General features: G+C 43.6%; 1 protein-coding gene across 2 annotated transcripts in view; it reads left to right on the top strand.

The window, feature by feature from the left end:
- Positions 1–21,908, top strand: part of LOC121561837 (protein furry homolog) — a 162,554-nt gene that overhangs the window by 92,776 nt on the left and 47,870 nt on the right. For both annotated transcript variants that reach the window (XM_045213239.1, XM_041874281.2), the window contains exons 41-51: positions 3,968–4,169; positions 4,782–4,903; positions 5,168–5,355; positions 5,579–5,673; positions 6,314–6,550; positions 8,277–8,635; positions 9,616–9,713; positions 9,955–10,125; positions 10,470–10,610; positions 19,604–19,783; positions 21,134–21,298. In XM_045213239.1, coding sequence (XP_045069174.1) covers positions 3,968–4,169; positions 4,782–4,903; positions 5,168–5,355; positions 5,579–5,673; positions 6,314–6,550; positions 8,277–8,635; positions 9,616–9,713; positions 9,955–10,125; positions 10,470–10,610; positions 19,604–19,783; positions 21,134–21,298 — 1,958 coding nt within the window. The remainder of the gene's footprint in view (positions 1–3,967; positions 4,170–4,781; positions 4,904–5,167; positions 5,356–5,578; positions 5,674–6,313; positions 6,551–8,276; positions 8,636–9,615; positions 9,714–9,954; positions 10,126–10,469; positions 10,611–19,603; positions 19,784–21,133; positions 21,299–21,908) is intronic.

Genomic DNA, 21,908 nt, shown 5'->3' with positions numbered 1-21,908 from the left:
ATATAACTGTATTTATCCCCTCAGGGGCAATAAAGAAAGGCATTGTCAAAAAATTGTATTTGTCCAATACTGTATATTCTGCTTATTTAAAAAGAATATATACATATACTGACCAAAAATATAAATGCAACATGTAAAGTGTTGGTCCCATGTTTCATGAGCTAAAATAAAAGATTCCAGAAATTTTACACACGCACAAAAAGCTTATTTCTCACAAATGTTGTGCACAAATTTGTTTACATCCCTGTTAGTGAGCATTTCTCCTTTGCCAAGATAATCCATCCACCTGACAGGTTTGACATATCAAGAAGCTAATTAAACAGCATGATCTTTACACAGGTAAAATGTGCAGTTTTGTCACACAACGCCACAGATGTCTCAAGTTGAGGGAGCATGCAACTGGCATGCTGACTGCAGGAATGTCCACCAGAGCTGTTGCCAGATAATTTAATGTTCATTTCTCTACCATAAGCCGCCTCCAATGTAGTTTTAGAGAATTTGGCAGTACTTCCAACCGGTCTCACAACCGCAGACCACGTCTAACCACGCCAGCCCAGGACCTCCACATCCGGCTTCTTCACCTGCGGGATCGTCTGAGACCAGCCACCCGGACAGCTGATGAAACGGTGTGTTTGCACAACCAAATACTTTCTGCACAAACTGTCAGAAACCATCTCAGGGAAGCTCATCTGCGTGCTCCTCATCCTCACCAGGGTCTTGACCTGACTGCAGTTCGGTGTCGTAACCGACTTCAGTGGGCAAATGCTCACCTTCGATAACCACTGGCACACTGGAGAAATGTGCTCTTCACAGATGAATCCCGGTTTCAACTATACTGGTCGGATGGCAGACAGTGTGGATGGCGTTGTGTGGGCGAGTGGTTTGCTGATGTCAACGTTGTAAACAGTGCCCCATGGTGGCGGTGGGGTTATGGTGAGGGCAGGCATAAGCTACGGACAATGAACACAATTGCATTTTACTGATGGCAATTTTAATGCACAGAGATACCGTGATGAGATCCTGAGGCCCATTGTCGTACCATTCATCCGCCGCCATCACCTCACGTTTCAGCGTGATAATGCACGGCCGCATGTCGCAAGGATCTGTATACAATTCCTGGAGCTGAAAATGTCACAGTTCTTCCATGGCCTGCATACTCACCAGACATGTCACCCATTGAGCATGTTTGGGATGCTCTGGATCGATGTGTACGACAGCGTGCCCCAATTCCCGCCAATATACATCAACTCTATGCGAAGGAGATGTGTCGCGCTGCATGAGGCAAATGGTGGTCATGCCCGATACTGACTGGTTTTCTGATTTAAAGGTATCTGTGACCAACAGATGCACATCTGTATTCCCAGTCATGTGAAATCCATAGATTAGGGCCTAATTAATGTATTTCAATTGACTGATTTCCTTATATGAACTGTAACTCTGTAAAATCTTAGAAATTGTTGCATGTTGCGTTTATATTTTTGTTGTAAAAAAAAAAAAAAGATTGCTCTAAAAAAAGAAAGGCATTTTCAGTTTATCAATCAAATGAATATCAAATGACCATCTTAGACAGCTACCGGGGTCTATGAGAGTGAGCGTAGCACTGGACACATTGCTCCTCTCCATGGTTAATCTAGGTGGTGGTGGTAGCCTGGCCAGCAACAATCCTATGTACTGCAGCAGACGACATCAAAAGTCCTGATTAAAGCATTCCATTACGCTATTTATATCCTCTTGCCCAAAAAGGGGCCATCTACCAAGGCAGGGTTAGACACGCTGCCAGGATAGGTTCTTTCCCCACTTTAATTTGTTTTGCCACATGTCTAGAAATATTCAACCAGTGGCGGTCTGTGCCGTTTAAGATGAGGGAGGATGATAAAAAATGTTAGGAGCCTGGCCTTATTTCTATTACAGCATATTGGATGACAGTCATTCATATTCCAATTCACCCAGCTCAATGTAACGTCGAAAGGTTTAGGCTACTACATGATACTTGAATTTTCCCTGTACCCATCATGAGGTTGCTACAACCTAGCCTATGAATGAAAGTTTACAACATAGGTGCACACAGAGAGAATTTTGAGTAATCAAGGTGACAGACAGTAACACATTCAATACCGCCTTGCACACTCTTGCCTGCATCTAGCTGATCTAGGGTGTAATCATTAGTCCAACAGTTGCAAATGAGAGTTTCTGTTGGACAAATTCAGGTACGTTTATCCCCGTTTTGTTCCGTTTGCTTCCGTTTAAGAAACATTTTTTAACAGAATCGGTGGAATGAATACACCTCTTATCACACGCAAACATAGCAGACACATAAAAACAGCCTAATCACTTGCTCGTTGTATATATAATTCCTTCTCGCAACTATCTACGCGCTCTCCTCCTCTCAACTTTTCACTTCGCTTGTGGACTTCATTGCACAACACATCAGCTGTCTGTGACCAGGCGAAAAAACCTTTCCAAGCCAAACCTTCATATCATGACCGCGAACAGCTACACACAGCCTACATCGTTGTCACTTCATAGGCAACTAGAACTACTAGAAGTAATGTGTTAGTAAACCCGCTAAAATCATGCATTACAGTGTACAGTCAGAAAGCAGTTCTCTCTGTCTCTCTCTCTCTCTGTCTCTCTCTGTCTCTCTCTCTCTCTCTCTCTCTCTCTCTCTCTCTCTCTCTCTCTCTCTTGCCCTCTCTCTTGCTCTCTCTCTTGCTCTCTCTCTCTCTCTCTCTCTCTTGCTCTGTCTCTCTCTCTCTCTCTCTCTCTCTCTCTCTCTCTTCTCCTTAACTTTGGAAGAAATGGATTTGTTGAAAACTGTTCAACTATTGTCTTTCTCTCTCTTAATCAACTACTCACCACATTTTATGCACTGTAGAGTTAGCTAGCTGTAGCTTATGCTTTCAGTACTAGATTAATTATCTGATCCTTTGATTGGGTGGACAACATGTCAGTTCATACTGCAAGAGCTCTGATAGGTTGGAGGACGTCCTCTGGAAGTTGTCATAATTACTGTGTAAGTCTATGGAAGGGGATGAAAACCATGAGCCGCTAGGGTTTGTATTAAAGTCAATGTACCCAATGGAGGACAGAAGCTAGCTGTCCTCCGGCTACACCGGCTACAATAGAGTGCTGCTGAGTCCCCTGTAGCTCAGTTGGTAGAGCATGACGTTTGCCATGCCAGGGTTGTGGGTTCGTTTCCCACGGGGGGCCAGTATGAAAAATTTACATACTCACTAACTGTAAGTCGCTCTGGATAAGAGCGTCTGCTAAATGACTAAAATGTAATGCTAAGGCTACTGTAGAACTTCATTGCAAAACAGTGTGTTTAAATTAATTATTTGGTGATGTGAATATATTCAGTATAGTTTTATCTAAAAAGGATAACTTTTTTAATGTTTCAATATTTTTGTTTTTATTAAATTCACTGAGGATGGTCCTCCACTGTATTCAACAATGGACTACTTATCCTCTTGTTTATACAAAAAGGGTAATAAATAGTGATGTTATTAATAATAATAGATTTTATGATGATATGGTGATAGCATTATTATTTTCTAACATACTTGAAGCGATAAAGAAACTTCACTTGACCTGACTAGGGACAAGCTGGTTGTAATATAGAAAAACAGAGCATAGAGTTCACCTCACACCTTGCTACATTGGATTCACAACAGGAGCAGTCAGGAAGTAAAGGGAAACCCCCAAATGTACCACTGTTATCTGGGTGCTGTTCAGTAAACACGGTTTTGAAATGGACAAGTTCAGGTTGCACCTCCTGTTTCAAAATGTTTCCTCCTGTTTTGTGCCTTCTGAACTGTCCCTGTTGTGACTCCTCTCCTTTTTCCTCTCTCTCTCTCTCCCCTCCCCCTCCTCTCATCCCTCTCCCCTCCCTCCCCCTCTCCTTCTTTCTCCTTCTCCCTCCCTCCCTCTTCTTCGTTCTCTCCTTCCCTCGCCCTCTCCCTCCCAGGTGGGATGGACTTCCTGCGAGAGGGCCAGGCATCCCCAGTACCAGACTCTGGCCTCAGCTCCTCGTCCACCTCTTCCAGCCTCAGCCTGGGAGGCAGCACCTCCAACCTGCCCCACATCTCCTCCCAGGAGGCGGAGGAGCTGGAGAGCCCCTCGGAGATGGACGAGAAGATCAACAAGCTGATTGAGTTCCTCACAACCAGGTAGGTGGACCACAGACTGAAGGACGGACAATCTGACAGACAGGCAGGCAGAGAATCGGCCAGACAGACTAACAGACAGTCGGCCAGTCAGTCAGTCACATAGTATGTTCCACTACCAACAGACAGACACTCGCACACGCACGCACGAACACACAGACTTGAGTGGAACACTAGAACATCATTACCTTTTTATCCTGGCAAGGACAAACCAAAATATAATTTGCAGGCCTTTATCTTTAAGATTTTTTGTTATCGATACTTGGCCATGCAATTTCATGTCAGTTTAATCAACTTGATGTCAGTGTGTGAGAACAGGGAGCCAACTCCTGACATCCACCGCCACCTAGTGGTCTAGTGTGGCTAACACAACAACAGACTTGGCATTGTTGAAGTAGAGCAACCACCGTAGCTCCACTTCGCTCTGGGGTGAAGTTTCCCCTAGGTACAGATCTAGGATCAGTTCCCCTCTCCCAATCCTAACCTTAACCATTAGTGAGGAAGGTTCTAGGGGCAACTTCACCCTACATCAACATAGGTATATTCTTTATACATTTGTTATCCTCTCTATGATATCATAGTTGTTTATAAAACAATTTTGTAATTGTTTTCCAGAGCATATGGCCCCATGTGGTGTCACGAAGACATCTCACCCAAGAACCAGACCTCAAAAAGCACGGAGCAGCTTGTCAACTTTCTGCGTCACGTGGTGTCGGTGTTCAAAGAGTCCAAATCAGGTAATCCTCCCCAAGAACCTAGCGCTCTTCTACACCTTACCACACTACATGGTCATGCCGGAACCACTGCACTTTCATTCACCTATTGCCTTGTAAAAGCGTAGTCCGACTCCTACCCAGGTAGACATCAGTGTATGTGTGTGTGTGTGTGTGTGTATGTGCGCGCATTAATGTGTATTTGCAAACATGCATGTGTGTGTGCTTGCATATGCCTGCGTGCCCATGCTTTGTGCGTGGGTGTCTCATACCTCTCATGTGGGCCAGACTACCGCCTGGAGCAGCAGTTGAGTGACGTAGCTCTGCAGACGGGTCTGTGTAGCTCGTCGCGCCACTACGCCGGGAGGTCCTTCCAGGTGTTCCGGGCGCTGCGGCAGCCGCTCTCAGCCCATGCCGTCTCGGACCTGCTCTCGCGACTGGTGGAGGTGGTGGGGGAGCACGGGGAAGAAGTACAGGTGTGTGTGGGCGGAGGGAAGGGGGAGTGTGTGTGCAGGGGAGGGGGAGTAGGGGGAGTGTGTGTGTGTGTGTGTGTGTGTGTGTGTGTGTGTGTGTGTGTGTGTGTGTGTGTGTGTGTGTGTGTGTGTGTGTGTGTGTGTGTGTGTATGGGATGTGATGTGATGTGATGTGGGCTTGGATGGTTGTGCAAGTCCCAGTTTTAATGTCCTCCTGCTCTTCTAGGGTTATGTTATGGAGGTGTTGCTCACCTTAGAGTCTGTGGTGGACAACCTGGCTGAATGTCTCAAGAACAATGACCTAATGGCTATCCTGACCAGGTTGGTTTGCAGGTCACCTTTGCTGACAGCATGACTTTAAAAAAAAATATTGACAGAGACACTTAGAAATGTAGCTAGATGGGGATATAGAGGGATACAGTACATAAATTGCGTTGCAGAACGAACCGCTGCCTCCAGGGGCATATGTGGTATGGGGGCGGCAGCACTACCACTAGACCAGGTAATGGACCTTTATATTAGCCTGGAACCCACACTGTTCTGCCTGTAAGAATGGCTGTAATGACTGGCGTTATAAAAAAACGAATTAGTCAGCAAATGGATCACCTTAACTAATCAGAAGGCCAAATCATTTGACGTTCTCCAAACGCAACATAAGCTAAACCGGCCTGTAGTTGCGGAGAGGACACTGATTGGACTAGCTACTTTCACGCCTGTCCAAGTGCCCCTCTATTGGAGAAAGTTCAGACTGAATCAGTAAAGTGAAACAATAGTGAAACAGAAAGTAGTAGCTGCAGAAACAGAGTTCACACATCTATTATCACTTAGAACCTTACAACCCAGCACCCAAAGATGTTTGTACAAACAATTTAGAGTTGAGTACGCCAATCCTTTATTAGGTATTTGAATGCCAGGTTGTTAAGGGTTTCAACTCATCGCTAGTCTGTTATTGGCTCTCCAGGGCATCCTCTCCAGACTTCCTGACCAATGGGAAGCTGGTGTCCAACAGGAAGAGTACGGGGCAGCTGAACCTGTTCCAGCAGGGCCTGGGGACAGCTGAGCGCAGTCGCCACCAGAGGAGCTACTCCGTCCCCAAGAAGTTTGGCGAGGCTGACCACTCATCTGACCCTCCTCGCAGCGCTACACTGGACCGCATCCAGGCCTGCACCCAGCAGGGAGGGCTGACAAAGAACCGCAGGTAGGGGACAGCAAGTAGCCTAGTAGACTACAGCAGTTTTTACAGTGGCTTGCGAAAGTATTCACCCCCCTTGGCATTTTTCCTATTTTCTTGCCTTACAGCCTGGAATTAAAATTGATTTTTGGGGGGTTTGTATCATTTCATTTACAAAACATGCCTACCACTTTGAAGATGCAAAATATTTTATGTATGTCTCTATAAGCTTGGCACATCCACTGGGATCTTTGCCCATTCTTCAAGGCAAAACTGCTTCAGCAACATCAAGTTGGATGGGTTCCCCTGGTGTACAGCAATCTTTAAGTCGTACCACAGATTCTCAATTGGATTGAGGTCTGGGCTTTGACTAGGCCATTCCAAGACATTTAAATGTTTCCCCTTAAACCACTCAAGTGTTGCTTTAGCAGTATGCTTAGGGTCATTGTCCTGCTGGAAGGTGAACCTCCGTCCCAGTCTCAAATCTCTGGAAGACTGAAACAGGTTTCCCTCAAGAATTTCCCTGTATTTAGCGCCATCCATCATTCCTTCAATTCTGCCCAGTTTCCCAGTCCCTGCCGATGAAAAACATCCCCACAGCATGATGCTGGATGGTGTTCTCGGGGTGATGAGAGGTGTTGGGTTTGCGCCAGACATAGCGTTTTCCTTAATGGTCAAAAAGCTCAATTTTAGTCTCATCTGACCAGAGTACCTTCTTCCATATGTTTTGGGGAGTCTCCCACATGCCTTTTGGCGAACACCAAATGTGTTTGCTTATTTTTTTCTTTAAGCAATGACTTTTTTCTGTCCACTCTTCCGTAAAGCCCAGCTCTGTGGAGTGTATGGCTTAAAGTGGTCCTATGGACAGATACTCCAATCTCCGTGTTGGAGCTTTGCAGCTCCTTCAGGGTTATCTTTGGTCTCTTTGTTGCCTCTCTGATTAATGCCCTCCTTGCCTGGTCCGTGAGTTTTGGTGGGTGACCATCTTTTGGCAGGTTTGTTGTGGTGTCATATTCTTTCAATTTTTTATTAATGGATTTAATGGGGCTCCGTGGGATGTTCAAAGTTTCGGATGTTTGTTTATAACCCAACCCTGATTTGTACTTAACTCCATAACTTTGTCCCTGACCTGTTTGGAGATCTCCTTGATCTTCACAGTGCCGCTTGCTTGGTGGTGCCCCTTGCTTAGTGGTGTTGCAGACCCTGGGGCCTTTCAGAACAGGTGTATATATACTGAGATCATGTGACAGATCATGTGAATCTTAGATTGCACACAGGTGGACTTTATTTAACTAATTATGTGACTTCTGAAGGTAATTGGTTGCACCAGATCTTATTTAGGGGCTTCATAGCAAAGGGGGTGAATACATATGCACGCACCACTTTTCCGTTATTCATATTTTTGAATTTTTTGAAACAAGTAATTTTTTTCATTCCACTTCACCAATTTGGACTATTTTGTGTATGTCCATTGCATGAAATGCAAATAAAAATCAATTTAAATTACAGGTTGTAATGCAACAAAATAGGAAAAACGCCAAGGGGGATGAATACTTTTGCAAGGCACTGTATCAATCCTTTCCTTTGGCATCTCCCAGTCATTTTGAGGTCATGTTCATTAAGATACACCTTGGCAAAACGTTTTACGAAAAATATGCAAAGGCTTGGGGGTGCCACAAGGGGAATATATTGGGATATTAAGCCTAAAATATTATTTCCTCCAAAGAAATAAACACATTCCTCTGCTCCGCAGTCCGTCCTCTTCCAAAGAGCCCCTGAGTGACCCGGCCAACGTCAACCACCCATCCAACCTGCTGGCCACCATCTTCTGGGTGGCCGTGTCCCTGATGGAGTCAGACTTTGAGTTTGAGTACCAGATGTCCCTGCGGCTGCTCCTCAAGCTGCTGGCCCACGTGGCCCTGGACAAGCAGGAGAACAGGGAGCGGCTGGAGAAGCTGCAGGGCCAGCTGAGGTGGAGCGGCTTCGCCGGGCTCCAGCAGCTGCTCCTCAAGGGCTTCACGTCCACCTCCACCATCGACCTCACCCTGCACATCTTCTGCCAGCTCACGCCTGTCTCGCGGGTGCCCGTGGTGGACACCTCACAGGCCATAGGTAGGTTATCTGGGCATAAATTCCAGCTTGGGCAACCCATACTAGAAATGTATGCACGCATGACTGGAAGTCTCTTTGGATAACAGCGTCTGCTAATTGGTATATACAGTGAGGTCCGAAATAATTGACACCCTTGATAAAGACAATGACTGTATAAAATAAATTATTCTAGTACTGAGCTATATTGTATGCAAAAAAAATGGGAAATTATATTTTATAGATTTTTTTAAAGATTGACACCCCATATAAATAAAGTTGTAAAAAGTTTAGTATTTCATTACATCAAGCTTGTCTCTCTACAAAACTTGTTGAATGCATTTGCAGTTTGTTTTGGTTGTGTTTCAGATTATTTTGTGCCCAATGTCATTTTGGAGTCACTTTTATTGCAAATAAGAATAGAACAAGTTTCTGTAGCTTTCTCATTTACCATTGTCTTTATCAAGGGTGTCAATAATTTCGGACCCCACTGTATATTGTATGTACTCACAGCAGGCCATTTGTGTGACATCTTAATTTAGCTCACACAGGCCATCAGTACATAAACTAAATGCTCTACTCACGTCAGCTACAGAATCTATTGATTTTCATTTTATTACCTTTATTTATACAGGTGAGTCAATTAAGAACATTCTTTTTTGTTATTAACAATGACGACCTGTGACGACCTGATGATAACGTTAATTGTCAGTTCCTCACAATTCATACCTGTTTCAATACTAGCTAAAGTGCAGCATACATTTGCTTCCAAAGCAGAAAATAATGTTTATTGATGTCATGGAAAAATAAAAGAGAAAGGATGAGAACAGCGTTGCATTTACTATTTTTCCTTGTCCATTGTAGCATCAGTTGGGTTTTTATTTTATTTTATGCCATCACTGTAACACTTTGCGATTGTCTTTCAATGAAAAGCAAGTTATAAATTAAATGTATTGTTATTATTTATTTGTTATTATTTAAGCCCTATTTCTTGTGTTGCCCAGGTTTCCCTCTGAACGTTCTCTGTCTGCTGCCACATCTGGTCCAGAACTTCGACAGCCCCTCCCAGTTCTGTAAAGACGTGGCTCAGAGAATAGCTCAGGTTAGTCTCCTCATCAACTTTCCAGTCACATTTCCAGTCAATGTGCGTTATTTAATAGATAAACAAGGACTTAACACATGCAAATTGTGGTGAATTAGGTACATTTTCTCCAGAAATTAAGTAAATGTAAAGTATATAAATGTAATCTTGGTCGTTTGGAAATCGAATTCATGTTTTTTTATTATTCATTGCCATTATGTACCGTAAATATTGAATGTTTGGTTTCTGCTTGGATGGCCAGGTATGCCTAGAGGAGAAGAATGAGAAACTGTCCAACTTGGCCCATGTGATGACCCTGTACAAAACACACTCGTACACCCGGAACTGCTTCTCCTGGGTCAACGTTGTCTGTCGCTATCTCCATGAGGCCTTCTCCGACATCACCCTCAACATGGTCACTTACATGGCCGAGGTCTGTATGGCTGGTCTATGGATAACCATACTCCTCTTAAGCCTGATTCACACTACAGGGCCAAACCAATCCAGTTCAAGACGAACTGTACCGGGCTGGCTTGGTTTGGCATCTACCATAGTTGCTGGAACCGTGCAAGAAAGGACAATGTGAGAAGAAAATATCAGAGCCAGCATACTGCTCTACAGGGCAGCCCTATAGTGTGAATTAGCCATAAGAGTTTCTGAAACATAAATGAAGTTTCTCCTCTTGAGTAATATGATAGATGGATTGATCGATCAATGTAGGGTTATCCATCCATTCCAGACTGTGTCATTAACTGTGAGTGTGTTCTGATTGGCCAGTTGTTGGAGAAGGGTCTACCCAGCATGCAGCAGACCTTGCTCCAGATCATCTACAGCCTGCTGAGTCACATGGACCTGTCAGTCATTCAGGCCAAGCCATTCAATATGGAGGTCATCAAGACCATCGAGAAGTTTGTCCAGGTGAGATGAACATGACGTTGTTCTTAGTGAAATAATACATTTTGACTGACTGGCCATTTCAAGATGGTCAGCTAATTCAGTTCTGTGTGTAGGCTAAAGCCTCCGCTGACCTTGTGTTTAGCCAAGCTGACAGCTTGTCGGGGAATCACAGAACTACTAATATCCCTACAGGTGTAGGCTACATGTGGACATTGCACAAACATCACCCAGCTTGAATGTAGATACATTTATCAACATGGAATTGATGGGTGTGTTTGTGTTAGACAAATCATTTTATGCTGTAAATAGCATATTGATGGCTTACAAAGACAGTATGCCTACACATACCTAGCAAATACAAATAAGTTGTGTATAGAGTACAACTAGAATGACATTTGTCTATTTGGCCAAATCTAAGGATTTGGCTGTCTAACCACACACTGACATGCACAGCTCTCTGGGTGAGGTTCTGTCTTCAAGTCTCCAGTGGGTGTTGAAGTCCCTTCCATCTATGTAATGAATTACAGGTTATTGACAGTGTAGTCAGGTGGCTGGAGGGGTGGAGTGCATGACACAATCCTGGATATGACAGAGTTTGCCTCAACCCATGGATCTATCAGGCAGAGTTTAATAATTACAGGCAAATACCCCATAATGTCAAAGTGGAATTATGATTTTAGAAATGTTCACAAATTAATAAAAAATGACAAGCTGAAATGTCTTGAGTCAATAAGTATTCAACCCTTTGTTATGGCAAGCCTAAATACGTTCAGGAGTAAAAATTGTGCTTAACAAGTCACATAATAAGTTGCATGGACTCACTCTGTGTGCAATAATAGTGTTTAACATGATTTTTGGATGACTAGCTCATCTCTGTACCCCACACATACAGTTATCTGTAATGTCCCTCAGTTGAGCAGTGAAGTTCGAACACAGATTCAACCACAAAGACCAGGGAGGTTTTCCAATGCCTCGTAAAGAAGGGCATTGGTAGATGGGTAAAAAAACAAAAAGGCAGACATTGAATATCCCTTTGAGCATGGTAAAGTTATTAATTACACTTTGGATGGTGTATTTATACACCCAGTCACTACATAGATACAGTCATCCTTCCTTACTCAGTTGCTGGAGAGGAAAGAAACAGCTCAGGAATTTCACCATGAGGCCAATGGTGACTTTAAAACAGTTAGAGTTTAATGGCTGTGATAGGAGAAAACTGAGGATGGATCCACAATACTAACCTAATTGACGGAATGAAAAGAAGGAACAGGAATCCTATTTGCAACAAGGCACTAAAGTAATACTGCAAAAAACATTGCAAAGCAATTAACTTTTTGTCCTGAATACAAAGTGTTATGTTTGGGACAAATCCAATATAACCCATTACTGAGTACCACTCTTCATATTTTCAAGCATAGTGGTGGCTGCATCATGTTATGGGTATGCTTGTAATAGTTAAGGACTGGGGAGTTTTTCAGGATAAAATAGAAATAGAACATAGCTAAGCACAGTTAAAATCCTAGAGCAAAACATTGTTCAGTCTGCTTGCCACCAGACACTGGGTGATGAATTTACCTTTCAGCAGGACAATAGTCTAAAACACAAGGCCAAATCTACACTGGAGTTGCCTACCAAGAAGACAGTGAACGCTCGTGAGTGGCCGAGTTACAGTTCTGACTTAAATCTGCTTGAAAATCTATGTCAAGACTTGAAAATGGTTGTCTAGCAATGATCAACAATCAATTTGACAGAGTTTGAAGAATTTTGAAAATAATTTTAAAAAGCAGACTGAATATCCCTTTGAGCATGGTGAAGTTATTAATTAGGCTTTGGATGGTGTATCAATACACCCAGTCACTATAAAGATACAGGCGCCCTTCCTAACTCAGTTGCCGGAGAGAATGGAAACTGCTCAGGGATTTCACCATGAGGCCAATGGTGATTCTAAAACAGTTAGAGTTTAATGGTTGTGATATGTTACTCCACAATACTAACCTAAATGACAGAGTGAAAAGAAGGAAGCATGTATAGAACACAAATATTCCAAAGCATCACTGAGTACCACTCTTCATATTTTCAAGCATCTGTTCTATGTGCTCTATTTCTATGCTTCCCGTGTTTACGTTTTGTTTTTGAGTCTTTTACTTTTGGTTTTGTACAAACAGGTTTTGCTTCAAACAGCTGAAAATACAATATTTTTGGTTTTGGAAAATATATTTCACTGCATTTAGATCGTACAATGATTGTCTACACTATAGTTGCTTGTTTTGTCACATAAACTGAAATTAGGCGAACTATTAGAATTTCAGATTTCTGCATAGTGCGTCTTTAAATCGGCTTGAAAATATATTGCTGTAGCAATGATCAATAATGAACGTGACAGAGCTTGAATACTTTTTTAAAGAATAATGGGCAAATATTGTACAATCCAGGTGTGCAAGGCTTTTCGAGACTTACTCAAAAAGACTCACAGCTGTAATCGCCACCAAAGGTGCTTCTACAAAGTATTGACTCAGGGGTGTGAATACCTATGTAAAGTAGATATTTCTATATTTCAATACATTTGCAAACATTTCTAAAAACATGTTTTCACTTTGTCATTATGTGTGTGTAGAAAAAAACATTTAATCAATTTTGAATTCAGGCTGTAACACAACAAAATGTGGAATAAGTCAAGGAATATTAATACTTTCTGAAGGCACTGTAGATAGTCTAAACAAAGTGTTTTGATAACTTTTAAGTGTAACAGTTCCATGTACAATAAATCATACTGTAGAAGCAATGTGCGAATATAACAATGTTCAAATATTATACCTTCCAGTATGGTGTCCCGTAGACAAACGTGAAAGAGTTGATGAGTGACATGTATTGAAAGTTAATATTACTAAACACTTGATGTACTGTCTTATTAGTAATCACATTTAGTCCCTTCTGAGGTGTTTGCCAACACCTGATGGGCATAGCAGCGAAGATTAGCTCCAGGCCCCACTTGTCACAGATACTGGTGATGACCCAGCTCCTATATCACAGAGGGAGGGAAAGAGAGAAAGTCTGTCCCCATACAGTCATGGAAGCCAACAGGTTGAACATAGCCAATCAAATATCCTGATTCATAGCTAATTCACAAGGGACAAGTGCCAACATGGCACCGACTGTTTGGCATTACCCACTCGAGCCCAGGAGTAGTCCATTGGCACAGTGGAAAGGGGCACCTTCTTACAACAAACAAGACAGATACACTACATGACCAAAAGTATGTGGACACCTGCTCGTCGAACATCTCATTCCAAAATCATGGGCATCATATGGAGTTGGTCCCCCCTTTGCTGCTATTACTGCCTCCACTATTCTGGGAAGGCTTTCCACTAGATGTTGAAACATTGCTGCAGGGACTTGCTTCCATTCAGCCACAGCATTAGTGAGGTCGGTCACTGATGTTGGGCAATTAGGCCTGGCTCGCAGTCGGCATTCCAATTCATCCCAAAGGTGTTCGATAGGGTTGAGGTCAGGGCTCTGTGCAGGCCAGTCAAGTTCTTCCACACAAGTTCTCTGTGCAGGCCAGTCAAGTTCTCGACAAACCATTTCTGTATGGACCTCGCTTTGTACACAGGGGCATTGTCATGCTGAAACAGCAAAGGACCTTCCCCAAACTGTTGCCACAAAGTTGGAAGCACAGAATCGTCTAGAATGTCATTGTATGCTGTAGCATTAAGATTCCCCTTCACTGGAACTAAGGGGCCTAGCCTAAACCATGAAAAACAGCCCCAGACCATTATTGATTAAGTAATTAATTATCTGAAGCAGGATGGTGTCTGACCACTGTCTCAGCCTTCTGTAACAGCTCCTGAAATGGTAGGGGGGTTTCCACAACGCTGCTGAACAATAAATCCACCAGGTTTTGTACGTAGCCTGTGAATGAAATAAAATATCATCACTCAATAAACATATAGCGAGAAAAATAACTTTCTCTAGCTTGGAATTATTTTATTTGCTAATAGAGGGACTGTAACTACAGAATTGATTCAAGCCGGTGATGCTGATGTCGTTGTTATGCAACCAGCTGTGTATGTTGCTGAATGTTGGCTGACACGTTTAGCTATTTGCTGCCAGAGCCATAGCTATATTTGTAGTAGAGAAGTATCATACTTCACGTATTTTTGACCTAGAAAATACATGATAATCTTAGGAGTACAGGCATGTTGTTTTGCGATAGCAGACGAAGCCCCCGAATGCTAGCTAGCAAGCTACCTAACTTGCAAATAGCCAGTTTGAGTTGAAACATTATTGAAAGCAAGCGGGCTACATCTTATGATATATCCAATGCCTGCCCTGTATTGACCCTAAATACAAATGGATTACAGTTAGTTTTTGTTAGCAAGGTAGCTAGCTAACGTGAGCTATGTAAACTCAGCAAAAAAAGAAACATCCTCTCACTGTCAACAGCGTATATTTTCAGCAAACTTAACGTGTAAATATTTGTATGAACATAACAAGATTCAACAACTGAGACATAAACTGAACAAGTTCCACAGACATGTGACTAACAGAAATGAAATAATGTGTCCCTGAATAAAAGGGGGGTCAAAATCTAAAGTAACAGTCAATATCTGGCGTGGCCACCAGATGCATTAAGTACTGCAGTGTATCTCCTCCCCTGGACTGCACCAGATGTGCCAGTTCTTGCTGTGAGATGCTACCCCACTCTTCCACCAAGGCACCTGCAAGTTCCCGGACATTTCTGGGGGGAATGGCACTAGCCCTCACCCTCCGATCCAACAGGTCCCAGACGTGCTCAATTGGATTGAGATCCGAGCTCTTCACGCACAGAACGAGCAGTATGGCTGCTGGCATTGTCATGCTGGAGGGTCATGTCAGGATGAGCCTGCAGGAAGGGTACCACATGAGGGAGGAGGATGTCTTCCCTGTAACGCACAGCATTGAGATTGCCTGCAATGACCACAAGCTCAGTCCGATGATGCTGTGACACACCGCCCCAGACCATGACGGACCCTCCACCTCCAAATCGTTCCGCTCCAGAGTACAGGCCTCGGTGTAACGCTCATTCCTTCGACGATAAACAGGAATGTGACCATCACCCCTGGTGAGACAAAACCGCGACTCGTCAGTGAAGAACACTTTTTGCCAGCCTGTCTGGTCCAGCAACAGTGGGTTTGTGCCCATAGGCGACGTTGTTGCTGGTGATGTTTGGTGAGGACCTGCCTTACAACAGGCCTACAAGCCCTCAGTCCAGCCTCTCTCAGCCTATTGTGGACAGTCTGAGGACTAATGGAGGGATTGTGCGTTCCTGGTGTAACTCGGGCAGTTGTTGTTGCCATCCTGTATCTGTCCCGCAGGTGTGATGTTCGGATGTACCGATCCTGTGCAGGTGTTGTTACACATGGTCTGCCACTGCGAGGATGATCAGCTGTCCGTCCTGTTTCCCTGTAGCACTGTCTTAGGCGTCTCACAGTATGGACATAGCAATTTATTGCCCTGGCCACATCTGCAGTCCTTATGCCTCCTTGCAGCATGCCTAAGGCACGTTCACGCAGATGAGCAGGGACCCTGGACATCTTTCTTTTGGTGTTTTTCAGAGTCAGTAGAAAGGCCTCTTTAGTGTCCTAAATTTTCATAACTGTGACCTTAATTGCCTACCGTCTGTAAGCTGTTAGTGTCTTAACGTCCGTTCCACAGGTGCATGTTCATTAATTGTTTATGGTTCATTGAACAAGGATAGGAAACAGTGTTTAAACCCTTTACAATGAAGATCTGTGAAGTTATTTGGATTTTTACGAATTATCTTTGAAAGACAGGGTCCTGAAAAAGGGAGGTTTCTTTTTTTTGTTTATACAGTATCTTCCTCTGACATGCTACATCACATTACACGTTAGCTTGATGTATTTAGAAAGCTACAGTATCATTCCCATTTTATCTGTGGTATCATAGCTAGCCTGGCTCCCTAGCATTATCAAATAATGTTGTATAACCAAAAGTAGCTACTAGCTAGCTAGCTAACGTTAGTTAGTACCAGATATCTACTTAGCTAACGTACTCACCAATGGATGTAATCCATTCCTGGCAATATTGTTGAAATGCATTGTTTGCACCAACATTATGGAAGCCCATTTCCAGTCTTATTTAACGATTGAAATGTGTGTTTGTTGCACCCATATGCAGACTTAACAACATTGTTGTCCACAAACTCCACATAGCAGCTGGAGCCGGACCACAATGTGTTGTCTCTGGGCGAAGGTGCATAAAAGATGGAGGAATTCAGATATGACGTCATTGTTTTTAGCAATACCCACAGAGTTCTTAAACTATGGCGAGCGACATGGTTCAATGTGTCCTCAAATCAGCATAAAGTTTTGGAGCTAGAATTTGGATAATGTATACTGTGCTAATGCCGATGCAAAAATACTATAATGGAGAGCAATGTACAATACGGCAAACTTAGCAAACGAGGCATTTGTGGTAAGTACATGGGGGCTGCCATCTTAATGCACCTTCGCCATCTGACATCATTGGCATGTAAGTAACCCAGTGGTGGCCAATAATTTGAGCTCAAGGGCCGAATCGGGATTTCAAAATTCAGAGGATGGCAGTTATTTGAAAATGTACATGTCCATTATAATTTCTACATAATTTCTATCTAGTTTTAGATGTTCAAGAGTGGCCTGGAGTGTTTAAAAAAATAATAATAATAATTTAAATGACCAGAATTATCCTATTTACACTTTGTAGTCAAGACTCATATCGATGCCACATAGGTCGTTTTCTACGAGAGAAGTTGGTTATTGCCTTCAGTTGCTCTTCAAAGCAATACAATATATTTTGGTATTTTGTTCATTGGTCCACTACAATCCCAAAAAGTGTGTATGTCAGCAGTCAACTTTTCAAGATAGAGCACTTTCAGTACAGAGCAAAACGTGTTTTGATTATGCATTTTATGGTGTTAAGAATGAACAAAAATTCAGGAGAGAGGACCAGACTTGAATGCAACACTAACTATGCTGAACAAAAATAAACACAACATTTAAAGTGTTGGTCCCATGTTTCATGAGCTGAAATAAAAGATCCCAGAAACGTTCCATATGCACAAAAAGCTTATTTCGATCTAATTTTGTGCACAAATTTGTTTACATCCCTGTTAGTAAGCATTTCTCCTTTGCCAAGATAATCCATCCACCTGACAGGTGTGGCATATCAAGAAGGTGATTAAATAGCAGGTGCAAAGTTTTGAGGGAGCGTGCATTTGGCTTGCTGACTGCAGGAATGTCCACCAGAGCTGTTGCCAGAGAATTGAATGTTAATTTCTCTACCATAAGCCGCCTCCAACGTTGTTTTAGAGAATTTGTCAGTACGTCCAACCGGTCTCACAACCGCAGACCACGTGTCACCACGTCAGGCCAGAACCTCCACATCTGGCTTCTTCGCTGGAGAAGTCTGTGTTGTGAACAGAGTGCCCCATGGTGGCGGTGGGTTTATGGTATGGGCAGGCATAAGCTACGGACAATGAACACAATTGCATTTTATCGATGGCAAATTGATTGCACAGAGATACTGTGACGAGGCCCATTGTCGTGCCATTTATCCGCCGCCATCACCTCATGTTTCAGCATGATAATGCATGGCCCCATGTCGCAAGGATCTGTACACAATTCTTCCATGGCCTGCATACTCACCAGACATGTCACCCATTGAGCATGTTTGGGATGCTCTGGATCGACAGCGTGTTCCAGTACCCGCCAATATCCAGCAACTTCACACAGCCATCGAAAAGGAGTGGGTCAACATTGCACAGGCCACAATCAACAGCCTGATCAACTCTATGCGAAGGAGATGTCGCGTTGCACGAGGCAAATGGTGGTCACACCAGATACTGACTGGTTTTCTGAGCCCCGTCCCTACCTTTTGTTTTTATGGTGTCTGTGAACAACAAACAGATGCATATCTGTATTCCCAGTCATGCGGTATCCATAGATTAGGGCCTAATGTATTTATTTCAATTGACTGATTTCCTTATATGAACTGTAACTCAGTAAAATCTTTGAAATTGTTGCATGTTGCGTTTATATTTTTGTTTAGCATAGTTGCCTTGAAAGCAGCTCCCTACTAACTCAACAAGCACCAGCTACTACTAACTGCCAATCAGCTTCCACGGCTGTTGCAACATTTTAAATAGTTGCCTTGAACGCAGCTCCTCAACAAGCATCAGCTGCAACTCATTGGTAATCAGCCTCCACACCTGTCCTCACTCTCCTTAATCACCACTTCCACCTTACTTAAACGTTCCTCCTCTGTGTTCTGCAGTGCATGTTGCACGACACTGTGCGTTACTAGCCTTATCAAGTGTTGCATCCCTCCTTCTCCACCGTCTATCTAGTATCGCTTAGGTTCTTCCAAGGATCTCCTGGGGGGGGATTGCCATCACCACAGCAGCCTAACTACCATGGCATGACGATGTCTACCTGAGACTCCAAGCCAAACTCTACAGAGACCACCACCCGGATTCTTCATCTGCAGCCTTTGGCTTCATCCGGCCCATTCTCATCCTTCCGGAATCCTTCTCACATCCTTTCTATTTCCTCAATAAATATTCTAAACCCATTTCAATGTCTGGTCCTTGTAAAAAGATAATATGATGAACAGAATACTGAATGTTTTTGAGTGTAGTATTCCTTTAACTACTGCAACAAAACAAAAAAGGAAAGGAAAACAGAGTCTTGCATCTCAGCAGTAAATTTGCAGGCACACCCAACATGACTCTATAAACAGCCTGCTGTGTTGGCTGCAGGCCCTCATTCCAGGCTCACACACACTGAAACCTTTCTCCTGGAGGATTCTCCTCAGAGGCTTTGCTTTATGGTAGCTTTCAGGAAGCCCCGTCTTTATGCTTCTTTGATAAAATAAAACACTTTTGACGTCATATGGTGGATACCTTCTAACAGACTCTGTGTGTGTGTGTCTCTCTCTCTTTGTGTGTGTGTGTGCTGCCTGCACATGCTCTACAGACGGCCCACTGGAGGGAATCCCTGAACATCCTGAAGCTAGTGGTGTCCCGGTCAGCCAGCCTGGTGCAGCCATTGTCCCCCCACAGCGAGCTGTCCCACCTGGACCTCCGAGTGTGGGAGCGCTCCTCTTCCAAGGCCCTGCCCGGGAAAACATTGGACTTTACCTTTGACATCTCTGAGGTTAGTCAGACATCGATGGTTCTCTGGTTCTTTTGATCTGTTTTTCTCTCTTTCGCTCTCTCTTGCTCACTCTCTGTCTCTCTCTTGCTTATTATCTTTCTCTCTCACACACTCTTTCTCTCTTTGTCTCACTTTCTCCCACTCTCTCTTTCCCTCTCTCTCTCTCACTCTCTCTTGTTCTGTCTCTCTTTCTCTTTCTCTTTCATTTCATTTCCTCTCACTCTGACGTAATGTTGTCGCTCCCTGTCTGACAGCCAAGCCACGGGCAACAGGGTTTGTTCTGTGCATGAAGCTGTTCTGTGTTACATAAAGACTGCTTCCCAAATGGGCTCTGGGTGCCATTTAGGACACAACAAAGGTTTGGTGTTAAAAGCAAGAAGGCCACTTAGAGGAATGGTTACTGTCTCGCGTTTTCCTGTACTTTTCCTGTGTTTTCCAGGGTGTGGTACTGGTGTGAGACTGTGTTGATGACTGGATCTGTTTTGGACAGGAAACATGTCTTTCCTTTCAGTTAATTACAGATTATGCCTTTTAATAATGACCCCAGTAGATTAGCAAGAAAGCTAGAAAAGTACACACACACACACACACACAGTGAACACTTTCAGCCAGTCTGGGCAGAACTAGACTAGAGAGCGATGTTGTGAGGGTTAACAGACAGACAGACAGACAGACAGACAGACAGACAGACAGACTGGGAAGCAGTGTATGATTTATGTATGTCTGGGAACCATTCAGGCAGCTATTTGTGCGGTTTATGAATGGCAGGAAATATTGTCAGACAGGGCTGCTGCTGTCCTTTGTGTGGGAATCAGGGAGGAGGAGAGTTCAAACTGGGCTGGGGTGGAGATGGAGGGAGGGAGCGCCAGCCGAACAGAGAGCATTACCTAGAGAGGAATGAATGAACAAACTAACCTCTCGTTTCTCAGACAAATTCCTCAGTATTTTTAGACGGAAGGGGGTGGGGAGAAAACACAACAGAAGAACAGCATGTTACCAGAGGCACATGGAATCTGTGTAAATTGACTTCAGGTGGATTGAATAAGTAAATTTAGCCAAGCTGGGGGATTTCTTATTTTCCTAATGTGCGAATCTCTCCTGCTTGGTAACGGCTTCCAATGGGACAGTGCTAAGGGCTTAACAAACATTGCCTGGCAGGTGTTGAAATATTGATGGGTGGCTGAATAGTTGGCCTGCTGCGTGTCCTGGCTGGGAGGGCTGGACTGGAGCAGGCATAGGACAGAGGAACGGGAGCGGTCCGATCATGGACTTACTATTGCAGAGACACACTGGTTCTGCTCCAAATCTCTGCTCTGTGTGTGACTTACTAAGGTGTGTGTGTGTTTGTAGACCCCAGTGATAGGCAGGAGGTATGAGGAGCTGCAAGGTTCTCCAGGCTGGGAGGGGAAAAGCCGGGCCATAGCTGTGACCTGCAGCACCTCCTCCACCTCCTCGGGCTCCACCTCCAACAACGTTCTGGTTCCAGTCAGCTGGAAAAGACCCCATTCCTCTCAGGTCAGTGTCACCCTTTCACCCCTCCTCCCCCAGTCCTCTCAGGTCAGTGTCACCCTTTCTTCCACTCCTCCCCCAGTCCTCTAAGGTCAGTGTCCCCCTTACATTTTACATTTGAGAAATTTAGCAGACGCTCTTATCCAGAGCTATTATAGTGCCTTGCAAAAGTATTCATCCCCCTTGGCGTTTTTCCTATTTTGTTGCATTACAATTTAAATGGATTTTTATTTGGATTTAATGTAATGGACATACACAAAATAGTCCAAATTAGTGAAGTAAAAATAAATAAAAATAAATCTAAAAAATAAATAACGGATATTCATATGTATTCACCCCCTTTGCTATGAAGCCCCTAAATAAGATCTGGTGCAACCAATTACCTTCAGAAGTCACATAATTAGTTAAATAAAGTCCACCTGTGTGCAATCTAAGTGTCACATGATCTCAGTATATATTCACCTGTTCTGAAAGGTCCCAGAGTCTGCAACACCACTAAGCAAGGGGCACCACCAAGCAAATGGCACCATGAAGACCAAGGAGCTCTCCAAACAGGTCAGGGACAAAGTTGTAGAGATGTACAGATCAGGGTTGGGTTATAAAAAAATATCAGAAA

The sequence above is a fragment of the Coregonus clupeaformis genome, chromosome 5 (genome assembly GCF_020615455.1).
Source record: "Coregonus clupeaformis isolate EN_2021a chromosome 5, ASM2061545v1, whole genome shotgun sequence".
Classification (NCBI taxonomy): Eukaryota; Metazoa; Chordata; class Actinopteri; order Salmoniformes; family Salmonidae; genus Coregonus; species Coregonus clupeaformis.
The sequence above is the reverse complement of the archived record's forward strand: the minus strand, read 5'-3'. Positions and strand labels throughout refer to the sequence as shown.